A 23,427-nucleotide genomic window follows, 5' to 3' on the forward strand; every position below is an offset into this window, starting at 1 on the left:
CTAAAAAGGACTTATTATTTCTCTATTTGTATTTTATTACTGATTGAGCCAAACAAAATAATATATGAGGTTTTTGACATATATCGCAGCTAGTGCCCATTTCAACTAACTCATCAGATTACTAGAAATTCGAATAGCCAAGATTATCCACCAATTTGTCAATAATGTATGTAAACGTTTCAATGTCATCAAAATTTACAAGAAAAAAACAATAGGTTGATTATTTTTTTTTATTATTATTATTTTTGAATTAGACATCTTTATTTTACAATTGAAAAATTTACAAAAACGACGCTATCACCGATTTTACTGTTCAATGAGGGCAACTTTACTATTTTTGTGCTGTTTGCAGTAAACTGTCAACCTTCAACGTTGTCTTGAATCTGAATGTTTTGTTATGTGGTAACCTGAACATGCTTTCGTGTGTTTTTTAGGATATAAAACGGACAGATTAGTTCAGCCTTATGCACAGAAACATTGTACATTCATTAATCCATCCATATTGCATTAAAAGTCAATGTTTCCCTTCACCTTTTTGTTGAAATGGTATTTATGAAGATATTCAGCATGTATCAGATTTTGATCTCCGAACTGCGAGAAAAAATGCAATGGCTTCATCAAATGCGCGACAGTGTCTAACTTGTCCATTTTTATGAAGTTGTTCTAATCTCACAATCATATATAAACAGTAAATGTGATATATGAGTTCCTACATTCCCTCATATTTATTTCATTTACCTTATTTTCTTATAAATTAATTAGCTTTGAACATCGATGCACCACTAGTATTGCATAAATGGTTAAATCTTTTTTCAAGAAATGGCCATTTAAAAAGCACAAGTGACTTCAAAACATTTGTAAAGAGTTATATCCCGTACCCCCCAGTTTTTCCTTCTTACGTAAATGCCTTTACATCTAAATATTTATCGCAATATCATTCAATCACTTGCTATAACTATGTTTGTATATGCTCATAGGAACAAAAAGAAACATATTGAATTTAAAAAAAGAAATGTGTTATAAAAACAAACAATTGTATTAAATGATATCAAAAATTTCTATTGTTCGAAATACAAAGGATGTTCTGTCAGAGTAATATATCATCTAAGCTGTTTTTGGCAATTTAAATTGGAATGTTTGGCCCTCAATGTTCTTCGACTGCATGTATTTTGCCTTTAATGTTGTTTATACGACTATTGTTACTGGCAAGTCTTTTGAAGACACAATTATAAGCCTTTTATCTCCGACGCTGTTTTTATATTACCATAAATTTTGTAATTATGAAAACCACACTTATAATTACCTCACCGTACAACACACATTTTATTTAATTGTTGAAACCATTGACAGACTGTATATTTAATTTTTTTTCTTCAGGAGATTATAACCAATTCAGAGAATATTTGCAATCATGTAACTGAGGAAATAGGGTTGGTTCTCGACTATCAAAAAGAATGTAGCAAAGCCATAGTACATCAGACAACAGTAGCAACAGAACAAGTTGTATCATCAAGTTCGAAAAATATATTGCAACATTCAACAAAATGCCAGGAAAGCATACAAAAAACTGTTGAATCAAAAACCACTGAAATTCAAAATGAATTAATCGCTTATCAGTCAACTACTGTGGAAAAATTAGAATCAACCGAAGAAACAATTAAAAATCTTATCAGCAAAGACTCAACAGATTTCCGAGACTCTCATAACAATCTACTTAAATCAGTACAACACGTTGATCAACGTATAGAAAGTAGTGTATCAACTGTGTGTCAAACCATTGAATCCAGCGAGATGAAAATTAAGCAAGAAATGACAAATGTATCACAGGTGCAAGAGGAATGGCAAGAGGCAATAGTGAAGAAATTAACAAATACGGATGATAATATTGAAAATAATTCTCAAACCGTTCAGAATCAACTAACCAAACAGGAACTGGAAATATTAGATTTGAAAGAGAAGATCGATTCCTTAAACAGAGCACAAGGTATGTAATATCAGTGTGTCATTTATTATAACTCGGGAAGATCTACATATACCTTTGCAATTATTTATCTTTTTTAAGACCGTATATGAGTCTTTCGACATCTTTTAGGTTTCTTGTGTGTTTGGGTTTTTATCTCTTTTAAATATACACAAAAATGCATTTAATACATATAACAAAGATAACAAATTTAATTATTAGATGTGACCTTCTTAAAAACTATAATAACTATACATGTATCAACATTTTAACCACTAAAGTAATTTTCCGGTTTTGTCTCTTTGAAACATATTGATAATATCATACATTGTTTATTGTTTGGTGTGATAGTTGTTCATATTCAGAAAGAAAGAAAAAACTAGATAGAAGGGTAATGACAATATGGACACACCAATACCCCCAAATGACATCATAAATGTCCCTCCTGTAATACATTTGTTTGTTATATATATATCAAAAACGTTCTTAAACTTGTTTGTAATCATACATGAAAACACCTTAAGATAACACAAATATACGTAAAAAAGAACATACTTTCATCGAATAAGTGCACAAATAGTTGTCTCATTGGCAACCATACCACATCTTCTTTTTTACACATTATTCAAATTTAATCCTATTTTCAGAAAAAATTATTGGAATACTAGGAAATCAGAGAATCCAGGTGTCAGTGTATTTACCAAGAGAAAATATTTTGACATCCAATGAGAGTGGTAAGATGTAATGTAATATAATGAACTGATTAATTCTCCTAATCTTTTTTTAATCATTGATGGAATGATGCAGGGACTTTTTTTACATAGAAAGTCCCTGCATGATGTCAATAATGATAAAATAATACCGTATAAAGGATACCAGTTTCTTCTTTTTCTACCTGTTGGCCAAGAGTTCTTTTTTTTTTATCAATAAACAGTCTTTCTCCATCATATTTTCCGTTATATGTTCCTATTCTAAATTACTCACAGAATACCACAAAAATTCAACCACATCCTTACCTAATCAATTCGAAATACATGAAAGATGAATTAAAAATAAATCCCCATGAATTGATTCTTATGGATATAAGTGAAAACAATCATTTCAGTTATAAAGACGACAATAGTTAGGCACATTTTGTTATCCGACATTGCATCTGAACGTTTCGCGTTACCCTATCTTATATTTGAGTTTTTTTTTCTAATTTTGTGTTATAAGAGGAAAAATAAAGAACCATTGCAGAATATCGAGTTTGTCTATAGAAATACCTAACATGTGGTTACATTATAAATGAAAATAACACTTCTTTTTAAATTTCATACATCCTGTGAGGAAAACTGGACCTTCGACAAACTTTAAAAGTCAGCGATTAAAAAAATACGTTGAGATATTTGGAGTTATGTGCCAATAGAGACAACAGAATAATCAGGTTCCTTAAACTTAATCGACATAAACCATTATGTATTCATATTATAAATAAATTTGTGTGATTTTGTACTGTTAAACCGGTGTCCCAGGCTAAGGGAGGGTTGGGATCCCGATAGCATGTTTAACCCCGCCACATTCTGTATGTATGTGACTGTCCCAAGTCAGGAGCCTGTTATTCAGTGGTTGCCGTTTGCGGATATGTTACATACTTGTTTTTCGTTCATTTTTTGTATGTAAATTAGGCAGTTATTTTTCTCGTTTGAATTGTTTTACATTTGTCATTTCCGAGACTTTTTATAGCCGATTATGCGATATTGGCTTTGTTCATTTTTGAAGGCCGTACGATAAACTATAGTTGTTAATTTCAGTATTATTCGTTCTCGTGTTGAGGGTTGTCTCTTTGCAATCATACCACATCTTCATTTTAAAAATATTGTAAAATTTTTCACAAACAATGTTTTGGGTTTGAACGATATTATGTGAATATAAAAACGATTACTAAGTGATTGAATGTGTTGTTTTTTTTAGGTGATCGTCATATCAAGCTAGAGAGTAAAATGAATTCTGATTGCTTTACGGAATGGAACGAAAATTTGATTATTACAAGTCTCCCGACCGAAATTGATCTTGAATCAAATACAGATAAGAATATACCTGTGCTGTCACGAATATTTGTTGAAGCAAAGAAAAAAAGTAGTATAATTCTTGATTTGAAAATAACGTCTGAAATATTCAAAAGTTCAAAAACATTGCGGTCTGCACTTATAGTTCTCGTACAAAAGATATTGGAAGCAGGAGAAATTGATACAGACATTAAAGCTACTATCACCCTAAAACTCAATATAGAAAGTAACCTCTCTAAACGTAAGTATGTTTGTCTGTCTGTCTGTCTTTTTTTTCTTTTCTTTTATTTTGGGTCAATCGGCCAAGAAGTTATTCCTCTTCGAATATGTAAATAATGCATTTGTATGTGTGGTTTGTGAGGATAAGCCTTTTAAAATTTATAACGCTTTGTTCCCGTCCAGGTATAAACCAACGGAGGTAAGTCATTTTGTACCTTGACCATTTCGTACTTTTGCCATTTCGAACCCAACATTTACATTTCGTATCTAACAGTTTATAACCATTTACTACCCACAGATAAAAACACATTTGACATTTCGTACCTGAGGGACTGCATACATGTTTACTATTTCGTAGAGTATATTTGTAAAAGTTATCAATTCTGTAAGATATAAAAACATTTGAAATGGTTTTAAATATGTACATAAGAAGTAAGCCATGAATAAAAGTGTTTGCATAAAAATATGCACCTTACGTGACATGTCAAAGAAATTGCCATGGCTTAATCTAAGACAATACAGACTACCAATGATTTATTTTATCTAGATATGGTTTCCAAAAAAGTGCAGGCAAAAATAGTATACATACAAATCGTCCAAGAGTACATTTGTACGAAATAGAAACATTCAAATATTCCATAATATACGAAATGGTACACATCAATGAGACAGTTTTTACCCAGAAATGAAACACATATAAATCATTCATGAGGTACGAAATGGCATACATATAATTTATAAATCGTCCATGGGATACGAATAAGAATACATGATAACATTCCACGAGGTACGGAATAGCCAAGTTACAACGTGGTCAGGGTACGAAATGATTTTGCCAGGGTACGAAATTGGATAGAAAGGCCGTTGATAGTGAAAAAAAGATTGTTTCAACTCAACAAGTTCTGATGCTTTACAGTGTTAATGGCAATTTAAACTTATTTGCTACAAATAACCTGGATAGACAAAAATAAAACCATATCAGGTAAGATTTGTCTCGAACGATTATCGTTAGGGGTATCACTGAAAGCCTTGTAGGCTACAATGAACTTTGTTTAGTCAATTAATCTTTTTATTTTAATCAGTCATCATTCATCAGTCAACGAACTAATTAAATGAATAAAGTCAAAAGTATCGAAAATTATTCCAAGTATTTGAAATTTTGATCGTACTTTCCTATATATTGATAAACTATCAAGTTATCTAAATTCTAGTTTAAACACATGACTCCTGAGCTGTGAAGGGACTTAAAACATAATATATATAAGATTATTTCATGACATATTTTACATACGTAATATTGTCATTACTTTAATGTAATTTTTTGAAATCTCTTAAATAGGGAAAATCTAGTCATAGTTCTTCCCTCTTCTTAACACTATCCATTATGAAGAGATAATTGTTACTATAATAAAATTAACGGTACCAATTTTCTTGCACCAGATGCGCATTTCGACAATACATGTCTCTTAAGTGATGATCGTGGCCAAAATATTTGAAATCCATAGCTTACTTGTAAATAAAAGATGAAGAGCTATAAATTGTATAGTCAAGAAGATGAAGATAAAGAAATGTGTATCATATTTATTATTGGTATATCTTGTGGGAAATGAACTATGTCACACTCACGACAACTATTTCACAGTGTAATAAGAAAACACGACGTATACATTTGATTGGATTGTATTGTCTGGATTGAAGTCAAAGTGAAATCAAAAAGTTTACTTGCTGTCATATCGCACTGGATTTTTTAATATGCATCCTAGATTACGTCAGTTAAACATCTTCCAGCAACACAAAGACTTGTTTTTTTGGCATGTGTTAGACAAGAAACTCAAGAAACTGAAATGTTACTAGTACCTACAAGAGATATCATGAGCATAGGAATAGGTAAGAATACACCCGCTTTCCATACACATACACATTGAAAGATTCCCGAGAACCTTTTGATTTTTTTTTTGGGAAAGGGGTATGTGGTTTAGCTTTGAAGATTTATTTATAAAGTAATTATCAATATTTTGGGAGTAAATTAATTATTTTTGCATAGGCTCATTTAGATGAAATTTTTTCATATAAACCTTCTCTAACATATAATTTATTTTAAAAATATGTTATAAAATAATAAATGAATTTTCGCACTCGCATCCCCGAAAAGCTAGCTGCCGAATTCTAAAACCTATAAAAGAAAAATACTGGGTGTGTTTAACATTTCTATTTTTTAGAGGATGAAATTCTTTTTTAACCTTTAACCTGATTGTAGAAAGAAAAATCGTTTATTGATTTGGGGATGATTACAGATAAGTTTTAAAGATTTTTAACAGACATTGAATTAATAATAAATACACTTTTTGATTTATTTCTTTTCTTTGGAAATTTGTTTAAAGAATTTTGTGGTTTGTTTCAATGTTATTCTGTAAAAACTAATTTTCTGAATGCCATATATATATTTTTTTATGAATTGAACACACATCGAATAAATATAGGGTTCTAAGAAATTATGAATCTTAAACTGTATTTATTTTTTATTATGAATATTACTATAGATAAAACCACTTTGAGACTTGAGTTGCAAAGGGTCTTTTGTTAAACATCATCACTGGTTGTTGTTACATGTATTATATGAATTTGAGAAATTTCCCTTTGAACAAAAATTGATTTAGTATTTTATAAAAAAACTGAGTTCTTGGGGTTCTTTGATACGCTAATTCTAACAAATTGATCTTACATTGATTTGATATTGTATCATAATAGGTATATGTCCAATTTCAAATTTTTCAGTTCTTTGAACACATTCATTTTGGTTCACAAACCTATGCTGTGTCATATAATAAAAGTTTAAACGCCTTTTTTAGTGAATGTATTGTTGCATTATGAATTCATACATTTTCATATGCATGTTACAGTCATTGGTTCTTTTATAAAATTTATTATTGCACTTTTGAAAACAAATAGCTATATGGTCATAATACTCATACTCGTCCGGCCCTTTAATAACCAAACGAGTATAAACTTATATAGTCCGACCATACGCGTACGATCGGACCATTCGCGTATGGTCGGACCATATAAGTATACACATATGGTCATGACCATACGCGTATGGTGCGGAACATTAGCTTTGCCATTGACTGGTTTTTTTTAAAGTGATTGAAAAGCAACCAGAAGAAACGAAAATACAAATACAAAAACACACGATGATGAGCGTAACTTCGTCTATTGATGATTGCAACTTGATTTTTTTTATATAAAGATGATCGTTTATACTTAAAATTGACGATGTGTTTCTTCTTTAATTTAACATCCTATTTAGCGGTCACGATATATTGGTATCAGTACCAATAATAATATTCAAAAACTGAAACTTGATCAAATGTAAATGAACACCGCAATTTTACAAATATTACTGAAAATAATAATCTTACTTCAAACTCAAGCATCAATTGTTCTAGAAAATTTGATGGTTATATGTTATGTCGTTTACCAAAAAAAAATGCCTGTTCTACTATACCATAAATAACCAATGAATATGTTCTGCATCAGTTAATCACACTTGATGAGAAAAAAGCAACAGGTCTTAATAATATAAGTGCAAAGATTGAAAAATGTCATCACACCTTACTTCAGCTCCATTATGTCACTGATTAACTCACCTGGCACGAAGGGCCACGTGAGCTTTTCTCATCACTTTGCGTTTGTCGTCGTCGTCTTCGTCTAGCGTTGTCTGTTAACTTAAAAAAATATTTTCCTCTTAAACTACTGGGTCAAATTTCACCAAACTTGGCCACAAGCATTATTGGGTATCTAGTTTAAAAAATGTGTTCGGTGACCCGGCCAATCAACCAAGATGGCCACCATGGCTAAAAATAGAACATATGGGGTAAAACGTAGATTTTTGCTTATATCTCTGAAACCAAATCATTCAGAGTAAATCTTCTAGTAATAAAATCGTTTATCAGGTCAAGATCTATTTGCCCTAAAATTTTCAGATGAATCGGAAAATTTGATGTTGGGTTGCTGCTACTAAATTGGTTATTCAAAAAAAAAATGTTATTATTTGAATATTAATATAAAAAGAGATAAACTGTAAACAGCAATAATGTTCAACAAAGTAAGACCTACAAATAAGTCAACATGACCAAAAAGGTCAGTTGACCCCTCAAAGAGTTATTATCCTATATAGTCAATTTTTAACAATGTTTTGTAAATTTTTGTTATCTTTTACAAAAACCTTCTCTGAAAATACAATGAAAAATTTAACCAAACATTTCCACAATCATCATTTGGGTATCTTGTTTAAAAAATGTGTCCGTGCAAATCTGCTTTGCTACAATTCATCATTAGGTCAATATAAATCTGCTTTGAAATTTTAGACCAATCGGGCAACTTGGTTGTTTGGTTGCTGCCTCTGACTTGGTAATTTTAAGAAAATTTTGCAGCTTTTGGTTATTATCCTGAATATTATTATAGATAGAGATAAACTGATAATAGCAATAATGTAAAGGAAAGAAAGAGCTACATTTGATCAACTTGACCAAAGTGGTCAATTGACCCCTTAATGAATTATTGCCCTTTATGGTCAATTTGAACAATTTATATAAATTTTGTAAATTTTTGTAAATTTTTATTTAATATTTTCCACTGTGACATAGTGTAAACAATATTTTTATTATTATCGTAAATACAAGTATAAATTATAAACACATTCACAATAAGGATCCAGAAACAAGCAACATCTCGGCGAAGTTCATTATAGGTAGAGATAATTGTAAGCAGCAAGACTGTTAAGTAAAGAAAGATATACAAACACATTACCAATACCAAAATACAATTTTGTCATGAATTCTTCTGTGTCCTTTGTTTACTATGCACATAGGCCAAGGTTATCGACACAGGCTCTTTAGAGCCTCTAGTTTAATTTAAGCATCAAAATATCAGAAAACCTGTCTTTTTTCAAACTGGCTAAAATTACCAGTTTTAAAAAAATAAAGGTTAAAACATTGTGTATTTAACTACAGACCAATTGCAATTTTACCATTACTATCTAAGATTCTTGAGCAACACGTAAAAACTCATTGATGAATTTTCTAAAAAAAATATAATCTACAGTATGTCATGCTATCAGGCTTTCGTGCAATCCATTCCTGTCAAACTGATATCACTTCTGTGTATGTTAAATGGTTAAAAGCCATTGCTGACGGAAATTGAATAGGAGTAGTATTTTTTGGATCTCTGTAAAGCTTTTTATCTTTTAAATCATAAACTCCTCCTTTAAAAAATACAAAAATATAAATGTTCTTATAATTCAGTTCATTGGTTTACTTCGCATTTGATTGATAGACATCAGTTTGCATCAATTTCAATTATTTTTTCAGATGTAGGGGTAAAATGCAGAGTTTGACTTATAACTCTGAAACCAAAGCATTCAGAGCAAATCTGACAGGGGGTAAAATTGTTTTTCATGTCAAGTTCTATCAAATTAGACAACCCGTTGTTGTGTTGCTGCCACCAAATTAGTAATTTTAGAGAAAATTTTGCAGCTTTTGGTTATTACCTTGAATATTATTATGGATAGAGATAAACTGTTAACAGCAATAATGTTAACAAAGTAAGATCTACAAAAAAGTCAATATGACCAAAATTGTCAATTGACCCTTATGGAGTTATTGCCCTTTATAGTCAATTTTTAACCATTTAAAAAAAAAAGTATTCTTTTTAAAACATCTTCGCCTCTGAAACTACTGGGCCAAATTTAACCAAACTTGGCCACAATCATTATTAAGGTATGTAGTTAAAAAAATGTGTGGCGTGACCTGGCAACCCAACAAAGATGGCCGCAATGGCTAAAATTAGTACATAGGGGTGACATGTAGATTTTGGCTTATATCTCTGAAACCAAGGCATTTAGAGCAAATCTGCTATGATTAAATTGATTATCAGATCAAGAACTGTCTGCCCTGAAGTTTTCAGACAAATCAGACAACCCGTTGTTGGGTTTCTCCCCCCAGATTAGTAATTTTAAATAGAATTTTGCAGTTTTTGGTTATTATCTTGAATATTATTATGTATAGAGATAAACTGTAAACAGCAATAATGACAGCAAAATAAGATCAACAAAATAGTCAGACATGACCAACATTTTCAAATTACCCCTTCAGGAGTTATTGCCTTTTATAGTCAATGTTTAACAATGTTCATAATTTTTTTTAATTTTTTGAAAATATTTTCCACTGTTATTACTGGGCCAAGTTCATTATAGATATAGATAATTGTAGCAACCAGAATGTTCTGTAAAGTAACTACAAACATATTACCATCACCAAAACACAATTTGTCATGAATCCATCTGTGTCCTTTGTTTAATATGCACATAGACCAAGGTGAGCGACACAGGCTCTTAAGAGCCTCTATTTGTTATTATTTTGAATATTATAATAGATAGAGATAAACTGTAAACAGCAATAATGTAGAGCAAAGTAAGACCTAAAAAAAAGTCAACATGACCAAAATGGTCAATTGACCCCCTAGGAGTTATTGTCCTTTATGGTCAATTTATAACAATTTTCATAAAATTTGTAAATTTAAACTAACGTTTTCCACTGAAACTACTGGGCCAAGTTCATTATAGATAGAAATAATTGTAAGCAGCAAGAATGTTCAAAATTTTGTCATATATCCATCTGCATCCTTTGTTTTATATTCACATAGACCAAGGTGAGCGACACAGGCTCTTTAGAGCCTCTAGTTATTATTATTATTATTCATTGATTGTAAGCGTCTTAATATTGAGTCGCAAACATTAAATTTCTAGAAATCCAATGCATCATTCATAAAATAATGCTCCGGTTTAAATTTTTTTTCAGTATCTAAAAGAAATACTTTCATGTAATTAATACATTAAAATTCAAATATGATTTTCATATCTATAAATACCTGAACAGGATTGGTCAATTTCATTTCATTCCTTGGTTTAACCTACGATAAACCATGTTTCCGAAACTACTTTCATAAACTTCACTGTGATCTATTCATGCGCGATATACATACATAAAGGGATCCCGGGATTTTTAGCAAAAGTAGATTGAAAAACAAAAAAATATTATTAGACCTGTTTTTATTTTAATGCACATATAACAGAAAAGAAATATTGCAATAAAGCTTTAAAATTTTACGAATGATTTGACAAATTTACGTCATGGTAAAACACGACGTCATGCGATTGAAAACTTTCAAATGAAAAATTATTTCCTATACTTGTACGCTTCAAATTCGAATATTTACTAATTGAAAGGAAGTTTTTGAGTTAGGGTCTATTTCATTTTAAGTTCTGTTGCATTTATCGAAAATTTGTGGCTTATAGAAAGTCAAGATGGCGGCGCACTCCTAAGTTACGACATGTCATTGTGCTTTTGATGATAAATATATTAGCCATTAATGTAATACAATAATGTAAATTAATAATCTGGTTTGTTTGGCTGCGCAATAGTTTCAAATGGTGAAGTTGATATCATCCATTCGTAAATTTTAAGGACGCCATCCCGAGTTGGTTGACAGTTAAGGAATAACCGTTTCACGAATGATATCAGATAAGTTTCTTACGTCGTAACGCCAATCCCTTTCCCGATTATTAACAGGATTTGTTATAACATAAGCAACACGATGGGTGTCTTCTAAGTTTTCTATGTTCTGTCATGTGTTCTATTGTGTGTCTGTTTGCCTTCTTTTATTTTTAGCCAGGCGTTGTCAGTATATTTACGATTCATGAGTTTGACTGTCCCTCTGGAATCTTCGTCCCTCTTTTATAAGGATTAAACAGGTTGCTGATGTGTAAACCGGGTCTCTTAATCACAAACTTAAAGTAATAAGAAACGAGTAACCGTTAAAAAATAATGTTCGTCCAATTCTTGAATTAATGCATACAAACATCATAAACTTAGTCTTCAATGCACGAATTTTATCATTTTTTTCGTGTAAATTTCGTGTAATAATTTTTTTTTCAATCGGTCAGTGGTGTTGTCAAAATATGGGAGGTAATTAAAGTTCGTGTTTTACAACCGAAGTTTAACGATTGTCACCTGTTTGTCAACAATCGACAACAAATAAATAAAATTCATGGAAATTGAGCACGTGTTTAACATGTAAATACAGAAAATAGTTTATTTTAAGAACATCCATGCGTATTGTGATCACCGGATTTTTACGAGATGGGTCACACTTAGGTCACTTTGCATACGGAAAATATGTCGGGGGAATTTCTTCCTGGAATTGGGAAGCAATTCAAATAAAGTAAACTTCTCCTAAATATGAATAAATTAAAGAATTTTCCTCAGACAAAGAATATTTACATAAGTGTTATAATGAAAACATATTGAGTTATAAAAAACGTATGCATTAATGTTTTTTGATTTGAGGTTTCTTATGACTTTAATATAAAAGTCCTGTGGACTATTATTCAGTGTATGAGTGTTTGTTGTTGTTTTTTTAACGATAACAAATATTTTATTCAATCATTTCCTGTTGTATAAATACCTAAGTAGCCCAGGTTGCATACTTAGGGGCCCTTGTTTTTTAACATCCTCACTTGACCAGGGAAAATATCAAATGAGTTCATACAATAGTTTTACATACATAATTATATTTAAATAACCATTACAATTGATTTTCCCACCTGATAGGATCACTGTATAACATCACTATCGTATATCCGGTTCACTGAACAAAACATGTGTTGATTTAAACTGGAAATACTTAATAATTTGATTACGAAAATAAATTATTGATTGACTTGAGGAATTTTGATGTGATTGAACAGAATTTGAAAGTATTGAAATATATTAAAGAATACTTTCAGTTTATGAGTTAATCGCCCCGGTTTACACATCAATAAAATGTGTTTAATCATCATAATCATATAGTGCATTTGGAAATCGTGATAAAGGAGTAGGTTAAGTAAGACACCTTTTTGGCCCCAAAATATATCAGTTTTACAAAAAACGAGAAAATGTAATCTTTTAGCTTTTTACTAGAAAGTATAATTCTTCTGCTACATAAATATGGGCTGTTTTTGACAATACAATGCACATATATTGGGTACTAGCATTATTAAATCATGCTAAATTACTGAAATCTTCACAATTTTAGCATTTTTGTTAAATTTTAAACGGTGTCCGTCTAAAATGAAAGTGGTCGCATTTGTGTTCATTCATAATATTGAAATGCAAGTTGTATTTGATGATAATACATAACATATATAAAGGTTGAGGATGAACACGGATGCGGCGACTTTCATTTTTGACAAAAACCATCTGAAAAGTGACGTTTTTTGGCATATTTGATAGATTTTTCATATTTAAGCTTGAATCGGAACGTTTTAAATAACTGAATCAGTTAAAATCTTTCACATTAACTAGTTGAATCAATTGAAATATACACTTAAGTGTTTAAAAAGTGTCAAAAATCTTTCGTTAGAGGCAATTGGCCCTTACCGGACTAACTCCTTCTTTTTTTCTTACTATTTTGAGGAAAGACTTATTGTATTTGTACTGATGGTTTGTTTTTTTCTCCTTCAGACAAATTTCAAAACTTGTTTTGTGCTGTTGAAAGATATCGCTTAGATTGTTTGCATATGATATCGAACAGTATTTATCTTTGAGACTGACCCTGTTTAGTTGAAGATTGAAGTTGTCTCCCCAAACACTGTTTTTAATATGACGAGATCTCCTACGTAACTGTAAAATTAAGCGACAATTTTAGTAAACTAAATAGCACTTTATATCCTCAGGATGATTTGTAAAATTGAGCCGACTTAATTCGTAGACTCAAATGACAGTTATTTCCTTTTTTGAATTTGACAGAAGTGTTATGTCAATGTATCACATGAATGGTAAGTAAAACAAGCCCAAGAAGCTACATGTATTATATGAGACCAGAAGTGACATTTACTTCACCGGAAGTATCACATTAAATCCCTTATTTCACTCAAAGGTATACAGGACCCATATATTTTTTGCATCAGTATGAAGAAACTTATATGATTGGACGCCAATTTTAACTTTGTGTAAACCGGATCTAGCTTATTTTAAAAAAACTATGAAAATTGATTTCTGAACAATTGTTTTTTTTAATTCTTTTTTCTTTTCCTACTACAGAGCAAAATAAAAACGAAAATAAAAGGAGATATTCGAATGAACGTGAAAAATTCACCCAATGCACACAATACAAATTCTTACACTTGACTTAAGATAATAGGAAACGTATTGATATTGATTGAGGCAAAAATCATAATAAATTATTTTATTGTTGGTTCAATTGTTTTAATTCAATAAATAAGATTACACTTCTAAATGCTATATGTTTACCTCTACTTTAAAAATCATGTATCTGTTAATGAAAACAATAAACTACGAATTCTCAAAAATTAACAGATTATCGAAAGTTATTATTGTCCCTATGTGTATATGTCACACAATGTGTATGCGTGTGTTGACTAAGAAAAGGGGGAATGAAGTTGGAACTTCGAATTTGTTTGGATGTGCCACTTCTGACTTTAAAATGTAACAATTGTACATGCATATAGCATTCACTGAAATTTGGTATCAATACTGAAATAAATACAGGTATATAAAAAAATGACCTTTATATAGAATATTGTGATTTGATACCCACATTCAAAAAAGGACATGCGCAAATTTTACCGAACTGAATATGAAATACCCAATACCTGATTTACATACAAAATATGAAATCAATATAAAGCTGTTAATCCCAATCCATTGTAAGATAGAAATAGATTAAAATGTTACAAAATCTCGCTAAATCATAGCTTGTACACTAACTCGTTTACAAATCAATATGACGTTACCCTTCCCTCCAGTTATCGTCCCTCATTATTATAACAATGTAAATGTTTGTGTCATTTATGTCTTTTGTGGATATTTGTCTTATTGGCAATCATACCACATCTTCTTTTTAGATTAGCTGATTATGTATCCTTTACGTATACCAGACAGCGAAATTTATCAGAAAATGCTTCGATGAGCCAGAGAGCTACTATCATCCTCAGTAAAAGTAACGATCATTGTTGATAAAAATAAAATAGAAATATAGGTTACGATCATCATCGTGTTTTTTGTATATCTCGATTTTCGTTCTTCTGGTTGCTTTTTCATCATTTTGGGGAAAACATTCAATGACAAGGCTTATAATAAAGATATGTATTGATGTAATACAAATATGAAAATAAGCTGTTTGAGTGGAGAACTCTGCTTCACAAAATGTACCAGAATTTGCTTCCACATTATTGGAATGATCGTAAGGAAGCCACCTTTTGATATTCAGGGGGTTTAACCCTCATACTGTATTTTGACAATCAATAAACATCGTTGTTACAAGTGAATTTTATAAGAACTATAGAAATTTACATAACCAATAAAAACTCCATAAAAGCTTAAATAAGAGAAGATACTTGGGTACTTAATAATAGTAAATAACTATCAAAGGTACCAAGATTATAATTTAGTAAGCGTGTCGTGCTTTTATAGTCACTGTGGTAACCCTTGTATTGTTCTAAAAAAAGAAAGGCAGTGTCAGTAAAATGACTAGCTGTTTGAGAGAGCAATAAGGCTTCTGTCAGTAGCGATAGAAAAAAAACTGTTGTGAGCTAGAACACTATTCTTTTAGCTTTTTAAAATTGTCTATAATTGCCTACGTTATGCTCAACCAATTCCATATATTATGATAACAATGGATAACATGGTTATGATTTATTTTGTAGATACAAATACCATATATTTAGAAGACTGTCAGGCTCTGTTAATAACTTTTATAGCAAAGACAAACTACTTGGAGGATATAATGAAACAGCAGAAACTGAATAATTTGACAGAGCAAATATAACAGCCGACCCTGATGATAATTCGGAAGATGAACTATTATTTGCTTGTCATTTTACAAAATTGCATAAAGTTTTAAACAAAAACCTTACATGTTTGAATATCATATATCAATAGTCAAGCAAGAATATGCCAACAAAATGAAGCATCTCAATAAATATAGCTGAACATACAGACTTCTTATACGTTCAGGTAGTTCACATCCAATTTTCTTATGGAAATATTCTTTATAAAGCACAAAAAAGTCAGTATTCACCTCAGAAACTAACAAAACCTTTAAATAAACTTATTAAGAAGGGATATAGTTACGATACTGTTGTCAGGTAATTAAAGATTACATATTTTGGCGTTAATATTGATTCGCTTATAGGGTCTTTGCATCAGAACTAAACACATTTATTCAAAAGATAATTGTTGGCATGACAATGGTTATGTTCTTCTCATAAATGTTATGATGGTATGATACTAAACCCCTAATGTGCGTATTATTGTGCGTTTACTTCTACATTGCCTAGGTATAGGGGGAGAGTTCAGATCTCATAAACATGTTTAACCCCGCCGCATTTTTGCGCCTGTTCCAAGTCAGGAGCCTCTGGCCTATTATTTTAGTTTTAGTTTCTTGTGTACAATTTGGAAATTAGTATGGCGTTCATTATCACTGAACTAGTATACATATTTGTTTAGGGGACAGCTGAAAGACGCCTCCGGGTGCGGGAATTTTTCGCTACATTTAGACCTGTTGTTGACCTTCTGCTATGGTCTGTTCTATTGTCGAGTTGTTGTCTCTTTGACACATTCCCAATTTTCATTCTCAATTTTATTTTATATCATATAGATAGCATATAAATTGCAACTTGAAATTATTTTTTTGTTGCAAAAGCAGTACAGTGTAACTACAATGAAATACCACCATCATTGTATTAGTGTTTCAATTACCAGCATTAATTGCCTTGACATTAGCAAACGTTTTGACTAGTTTGAGTTATCGAAAAGCCGAATGTAATAACTTGTCAGTATTACAGTTAAAATTGAGAATGGAAATGGGGAATGTGTCAAAGAGACAACAACCCGACCAAATAAAAAAACAACAGCAGAAGGTCAGCAACAGGTCTTCAATGTAGCGAGAAATTCCCGCACCCGGAGGCGTCCTTCAGCTAGCCCCTAAACAAATATATACTAGTTCAGTGATAATGAACGCCATACTAATTTCCAAGTTGTACACAAGAAACTAAAATTAAAATAATACAAGATTAAACATGTTTGTGAGATCTTAACCCTCCCCCTATACCTCTAACCAATGTAGAAAAGTAAACGCATAACAATAAGCACATTAAAATGCAGTTCAAGAGAAGTCCGAGTCTGATGTCAGAAGATATAACCAAAGAAAATAAACAAAATTACAATAATACATAAATTACAACAGACTACTAGCAGTTAACTGACATGCCAGCTCCAGACTTCAATTAAACTGACTGAAAGATTATGATTTCATCATATGAACATCAGGCACAATCCTTCCCGTTAGGGGTTTAGTATCATACCATCATAACATATATGAGAAGAACATAACCCGTTCCATGCCAACAACTGTTTTTAGAATAAATGTGTTTAGTTCCGACGCAAAGACCTTATCAGTGACTCAATATTAACGCCAAAATATGCAATCTTTAATGACTTGACAACAGTATCGTAATTATATCCCTTTTTAATAAGTCTATTCAAAGGTTTTGTAAGTTTCTGAGGTGAATACTTACACCTTTGTGCTTTATAAAGAATATTTACATAAAAATTGGATGTGAAATACCTGAACGTATAAGAAGTCTGCATGTTGAGCTTTATTTACGAATGATGTCTTTATACCGCTGATAAAATTTAGTAAATGTTTTGACTAGTTTGTGATATCGAAAACCCTGGTGTAATAATTTTTCAGTAATACATAAATTTCTCTCGTTAAAATCTAAAACATGTTTACATACACGAGCGAATCGTACAAGTTGAGATATATAAACACCGTAAGATGGTGACAAGGGAACGTCACCATCTAAAAACGGATAATTAACGATAGGAAATGAAAAATCATCCCTTTTATCATAAATCAATTAGAGATTGCTTTCGTCGTTAAAATTAAATACATTGTTACATACACAAGCCAACAAAATAAGTTGATATATATAAACGCCATAAGACGGTGAAAAGAGAACGTCATCATCTGAAAATGGATTATAAACAATAGGAAATGAAAAATCATTTCTTTTATCGTACTTTTTTGTATATGCCGTCAAAAATATAGATATAACGTAAAGGCATTGTTTTTGTCAGTATTAACATCATTTAAAGACAAGTCAGGAGGATAGATCTCTGTAATGTAATCGTCATTTTATTATTAAAAAAAAATAAATTGTTATTGAATTTTTGAATTTTTGTTTTGTTTCGGATGTTGTTTTTGATGACTTTAGTCAATACAGAAACACGCCCACAATAAGAAGTGCACACTGACAGTTAGTATTGTTGGTCTGTCTATCTCTCTGTCCGTCTGTTTGTAATATATCAATAATATTCAAGACCTCTCAAAGTATCGAATGGATTTAAACCAAACTAAAATCCACCATATGGTTGTTTTATCTATTGAGGATTTATGGGCGAAAACTTTCGACCATAAGGAGAAAATAAGTAGTTGTACAGTGTAACTATATACTGTCCATATCTCCTGCTTGACCATGAGGGGTTTAATGTGAAAGATGCATGTAAATATAACCATTTTAGGACTTCGGTAAAACTTCGGATATTTACATTCAATTTAGACTTATATATATATAAATATATATGCCCAATGTCGAAGCGGTTATTCTGTATATTCCTTCTCAAACTGAAGTAAAATGCGATCATTGTTATATCAAACAGGCAATGCGTCAATTTTAAGCGGACCATGAGTCAATATGATTTCAACTGAAAAATATGAATTGTATATTTAATGTAAGATAAAGTTTTATTGATAGTTTGTGTGGCGATGTATTTGTATGGTTTCTTTGTTTAGAACGAAATAGCTTGATAATTATTGGTATGACAAAAAGAAAAACAATATTGAGTTACTTTGTAGGCAATATAGCATTTGCAAATAAGTATTTCCCTTTTTTATTTTAAGATGAGATTAATGTTCTGATCGATTTAATCAGACAAGAAAGCACAAGTGAAAGGGTGATATTAAGTCCCCAGAAAGAACCTGACAAAACTAATGAACAAACTGGTATTATTGAAAAAGACAAAATGGAAAGTACCGAAAAGGAAAAAGGTAATATAGTTTTGTTATATTCCTGACCAATCATTACTAGTATGTATAATAACAAATCTTAGTATTTTATAGAACAATGTTCTTGTCGGTTGTATGCACTAGCACACAATGACTGAGAAAACGCGCGTCTTGCGTACTAAAATATAATCCTGGTACCTTTGATAACTACTATCACCTTCGTATGTCTTTTTTTCAGCCGGGATTTTAGTAAGTATTTGTATTGCCATTTTAACGTTTTTTAGGCATTGTGGTATTTATATGCCCGTGCGTAAATGTATAATCCTTATTGTATCATAAAACTAGCTCAAATTCTGTTATTAACATTAAATCATATAAAATATGAATCCTAGGATTGACAGCTGGAGTATAAAAATATGGTCAAACATCCCCTTCATTCTCCCATTCCAGCATTACCATTCTGCTTAAAATGAGAGTGCGTTTTGATTTCCAAGATGAATAAATTCGCAGCTGCGTCATGGGGATGTTAAAACTATACCTCATGTAGCGATAGTGTCAACCTTTTTTCATATTAAAGAACCCTTATAGCAACTCGCTGTAATCATATAACAAATGCTGCTGAATACCACTGTCGCAAAACAAAAAGACCCTGTGCTACCAGATGAATTGTTTTTAATTAATCTTTATTGGTTAACGGACAGGCGCTACTAGATAATGTGTGTCTAGGTTACCCTTATTTTACGGATTTCATTTGGTTCCTTCAACTTATTAACCGCGTGTAAACAAATTTTTACATATATAATTGGCAATCTATATTCCATTCCCATGGACATTTTCTACTTATTACAATCTCTTTACGACGAAATTAATGAAAGGCTTTAGTGTTAAAAAGTATCCACGTCAAATTTTGACTTCCTTTCTTTGAACATTTGAATTATCTCAATAAAAAAGAATCTTAAACATGATTTTATATCAAGATACTCCTGGAGACAAACAAACTTTAAATACAAACTACTATAAAACATTTAATAACCTTAGATGTTTGCATTTCAGATACGAGAACGTCAACCTGTATGTATTGTATTGAAAAAGACAAAAGAATAACTGAAATAGAGCAAGATATCGAGAATTTATATCTAAAGGTGTGCCTGCATCGTTCGATAACCGGACATCATGATAGTAAAGCAAAGGGTAATTAAAATATATTGACAAATAATTCTATCCCAATTATCGAACAAAAAAGATGACAATTAATGAAAATTACTAATTTGAAGAAAAAACATAATTCATGGTTGCTTATTGGAAATATTTAACTTGGATCGTCAAAATATTTATGTGTGTGTTTGTGATTTATTTCTCAGGCAAAACTCTGGTATTGTAAAAATATTGCTCCAACAGTCATAAAAAATGACGACTGAAATCGACAATTTATAAGTGTTATATTCATCAGCAGCGATATCTATTCGCGATCTAAGATTTTAAGAAACCAGTATTGTCTTTTGATATGTAATTTCACCAACTGTGTCATATTTCTAATTGCATCCTTTTTGCTTAGTGTATGTTCGCATGGCTGATGAAGCATGCATATCAATTGACGTCTACTCTATCGACATGTAATTCCCTCAGTTCCATTTCGTTACCATAATTTGTGTCTTCCTTTTTGATTTACGAGATATCAACATCAGTTAGCTACTGTCGTCTTGACATCTTTGATCAGCTTCTTGTCTTCGCAGTTTTATAATATTTCAATAAAAATTTGACTGTTTACCTTAATGTATTTTATATATATTCCGGACCATATGAGTATTTGCACCATACGCGTATGGTCATGCCCATATGCGTATACTCATATGGTCGGACCAAATGAGTATAATAGTCGTTTAATTATTAACGGGCCGGACCATATGAGTATTTGGACCATATAGGTACATATTTTCTTTTTTTAATTACATTATAAAAGTTGACAATGTATAAATTTTATAATAAAATACTACGTAACAATCAAATATTGATGCCATAGTTTTCATCGTTAATTACATTCTTACATGTAGCTATAGTCTTGGGTGACATTTACTTCCATACGACATCATAGTTTTTTTGCATTTGAAAGTCTTGGTTGTGCACGATTCTTTATATTTACACCTGTTGTTTGCGAGTGAAAAGCTAGCCTTTTTTGTAGCTCTGGGTACAGTGACAACGAGGTCTTGGGCCATCCCGATATGTCTACGTTGTTTTTTAAAAAGAAGCTCTAGATCTCAAATATCGTAACATGACTGCAATACATCATATTCACAAACCATTTAAATAAACTATGTTACTTTCCAGTAACTTCTCAATTGTGTAATGTTGTTCAGTTTATTAAGAAAATTTTGATTTTTTTTTTAAGTCGAAATATTGCCATTCACTCGTAATATGAAATCGGTATTGACCATCGGTTATGACCATCAGTATTGAACATACATGTAGGTATAAAATGTGTTTATTATAGTTTTGACATGTAAGTAAAATTAATTAGGTGAAACCTGTTATTTTTATTTAGCTTATCTTTTTATTGTAATATATTAATAAAATTACCTATATGATAGCGGACCGTCTTTTCAATGAACGGTCATACCATATGAAGAGTTTATAAGTATTAAAAGTAAACTGTAACAGAGTGTTAATTACCCCGACCATACGCGTACGGTGGGATCATACGCGTATGGTCGGACCAAATGAGTATATACCCATATGGTCATGACCATACGCGTATGGTCCAAATACTCATATGGTCCGGAACATATACATATAACAACTGTACTTTTTTTCAAAATTACATTAAAAAAATGAAATTTAAAATATTTAAATAGTACTTATTTAAAATATTTAACCTTAATATCAAACAAAAGTAAAAAAAAACTTTTGCGTATATTTAAAATTCAGACTGTCATTTGTCATTTTAATTGGTTAGGCCACACCGATGTTATTTCTTGTTCTACCGATTTTCCACAAAAAAAACTGGGGCGAGCGAGCGAATGATAAATTTAAATAAAAATAAAATAAATTTACAAATTTTTGAAATTTCAAATAGGAAACAATTGTATTTCTACAGATCATTTAGTTAACATGCATCAAATCTGTAAAAACGGGCTCTATAAATAACATCAAAGATGATCATGCGTATACTACAGGCATAGAAAAACTTCGTAATAGTAAGAATGGTAGTGTTTTGGGAAATTACTTATTTTACAGTAAATATATAGTTACTTGTACAAGGCAATACAGTATTGATTATTTATCTTTTCTGCTCTCTTGATGGAAAGGAAGGTAAGCTTTAAACAAGGTTTTCATCTAAGAAATAAATTGGTCCTTACAATAGATATTGCAGCTGATCTGTAACAATCCCATCTTCATGCCTTATACTGTAAATTCAGAAATTATTGCGTGCATCTATTATTGCTATTTTGTCATTTAAGATTTTAAATTTTACGATTTGAAAAAAAAAAATCCTTTTTAATTCATATAAAATATTTCAGAATGCGAGATTAAATTATTGCGATTACAACTGTGTCGCATTTTTCGCAATATTGAAACCTCGCCATATTTTCTGAATTTACAGTATATCATGTACTGTATTACGACGCTAGATTAAGACTGACGAGGAAAAGTCACATCCGGCCATCAATAAATTTATCATTGTCTAGCCTAGGTGGCCTAGTGGTCTATAGGGTGTCGGATACAGTGCAAGGCGATTTGGTTTCACGATATAACAGTAGCATAATTTAATTTTAGTTTCTTGTGTACAGTTTGGAAATTAGTATGGCGTTCATTTTCACTGAACTAGTATATATTTGTTTAGGGGGCCACCTGAAGGACGCCTCCGGGTGCGGGAATTTCTCGTTACATTAAAGACCTATGGTGACCTTCTGCTGTTGTTTATTTTTATGGTCGGGTTGTTGTCTCTTTGATACATTCCCCATTTCCATTCTCAATTTTAGCGTAAGTTCGAATCCCGGCGAGGGAAAACCCTAAACATAGCAAAAAGCAAATTTACCGCTCTAATATAGTTAAGCTAATGTTTAGACGAAA

At 31.1% G+C, this 23,427-nt stretch overlaps 1 protein-coding gene across 1 annotated transcript in view; it reads left to right on the forward strand.

Annotated features, from left to right (window-relative positions):
- The window catches only part of LOC134711120 (myosin-9-like), a 35,968-nt gene extending 15,410 nt beyond the window's left edge, over nucleotides 1–20,558 (forward strand). Inside the window, exons 2-6 of the mRNA XM_063571564.1 lie at nucleotides 1,378–1,984; nucleotides 2,608–2,694; nucleotides 3,914–4,249; nucleotides 19,255–19,401; nucleotides 20,413–20,558. Of these exons, the coding sequence (XP_063427634.1) occupies nucleotides 1,378–1,984; nucleotides 2,608–2,694; nucleotides 3,914–4,249; nucleotides 19,255–19,401; nucleotides 20,413–20,558 (1,323 nt within the window). The remainder of the gene's footprint in view (nucleotides 1–1,377; nucleotides 1,985–2,607; nucleotides 2,695–3,913; nucleotides 4,250–19,254; nucleotides 19,402–20,412) is intronic.
- Nucleotides 20,559–23,427: the final 2,869 nt, after the last annotated feature.

The sequence above is a fragment of the Mytilus trossulus genome, chromosome 3 (genome assembly GCF_036588685.1).
Source record: "Mytilus trossulus isolate FHL-02 chromosome 3, PNRI_Mtr1.1.1.hap1, whole genome shotgun sequence".
NCBI classification, from domain to species: domain Eukaryota; kingdom Metazoa; phylum Mollusca; class Bivalvia; order Mytilida; family Mytilidae; genus Mytilus; species Mytilus trossulus.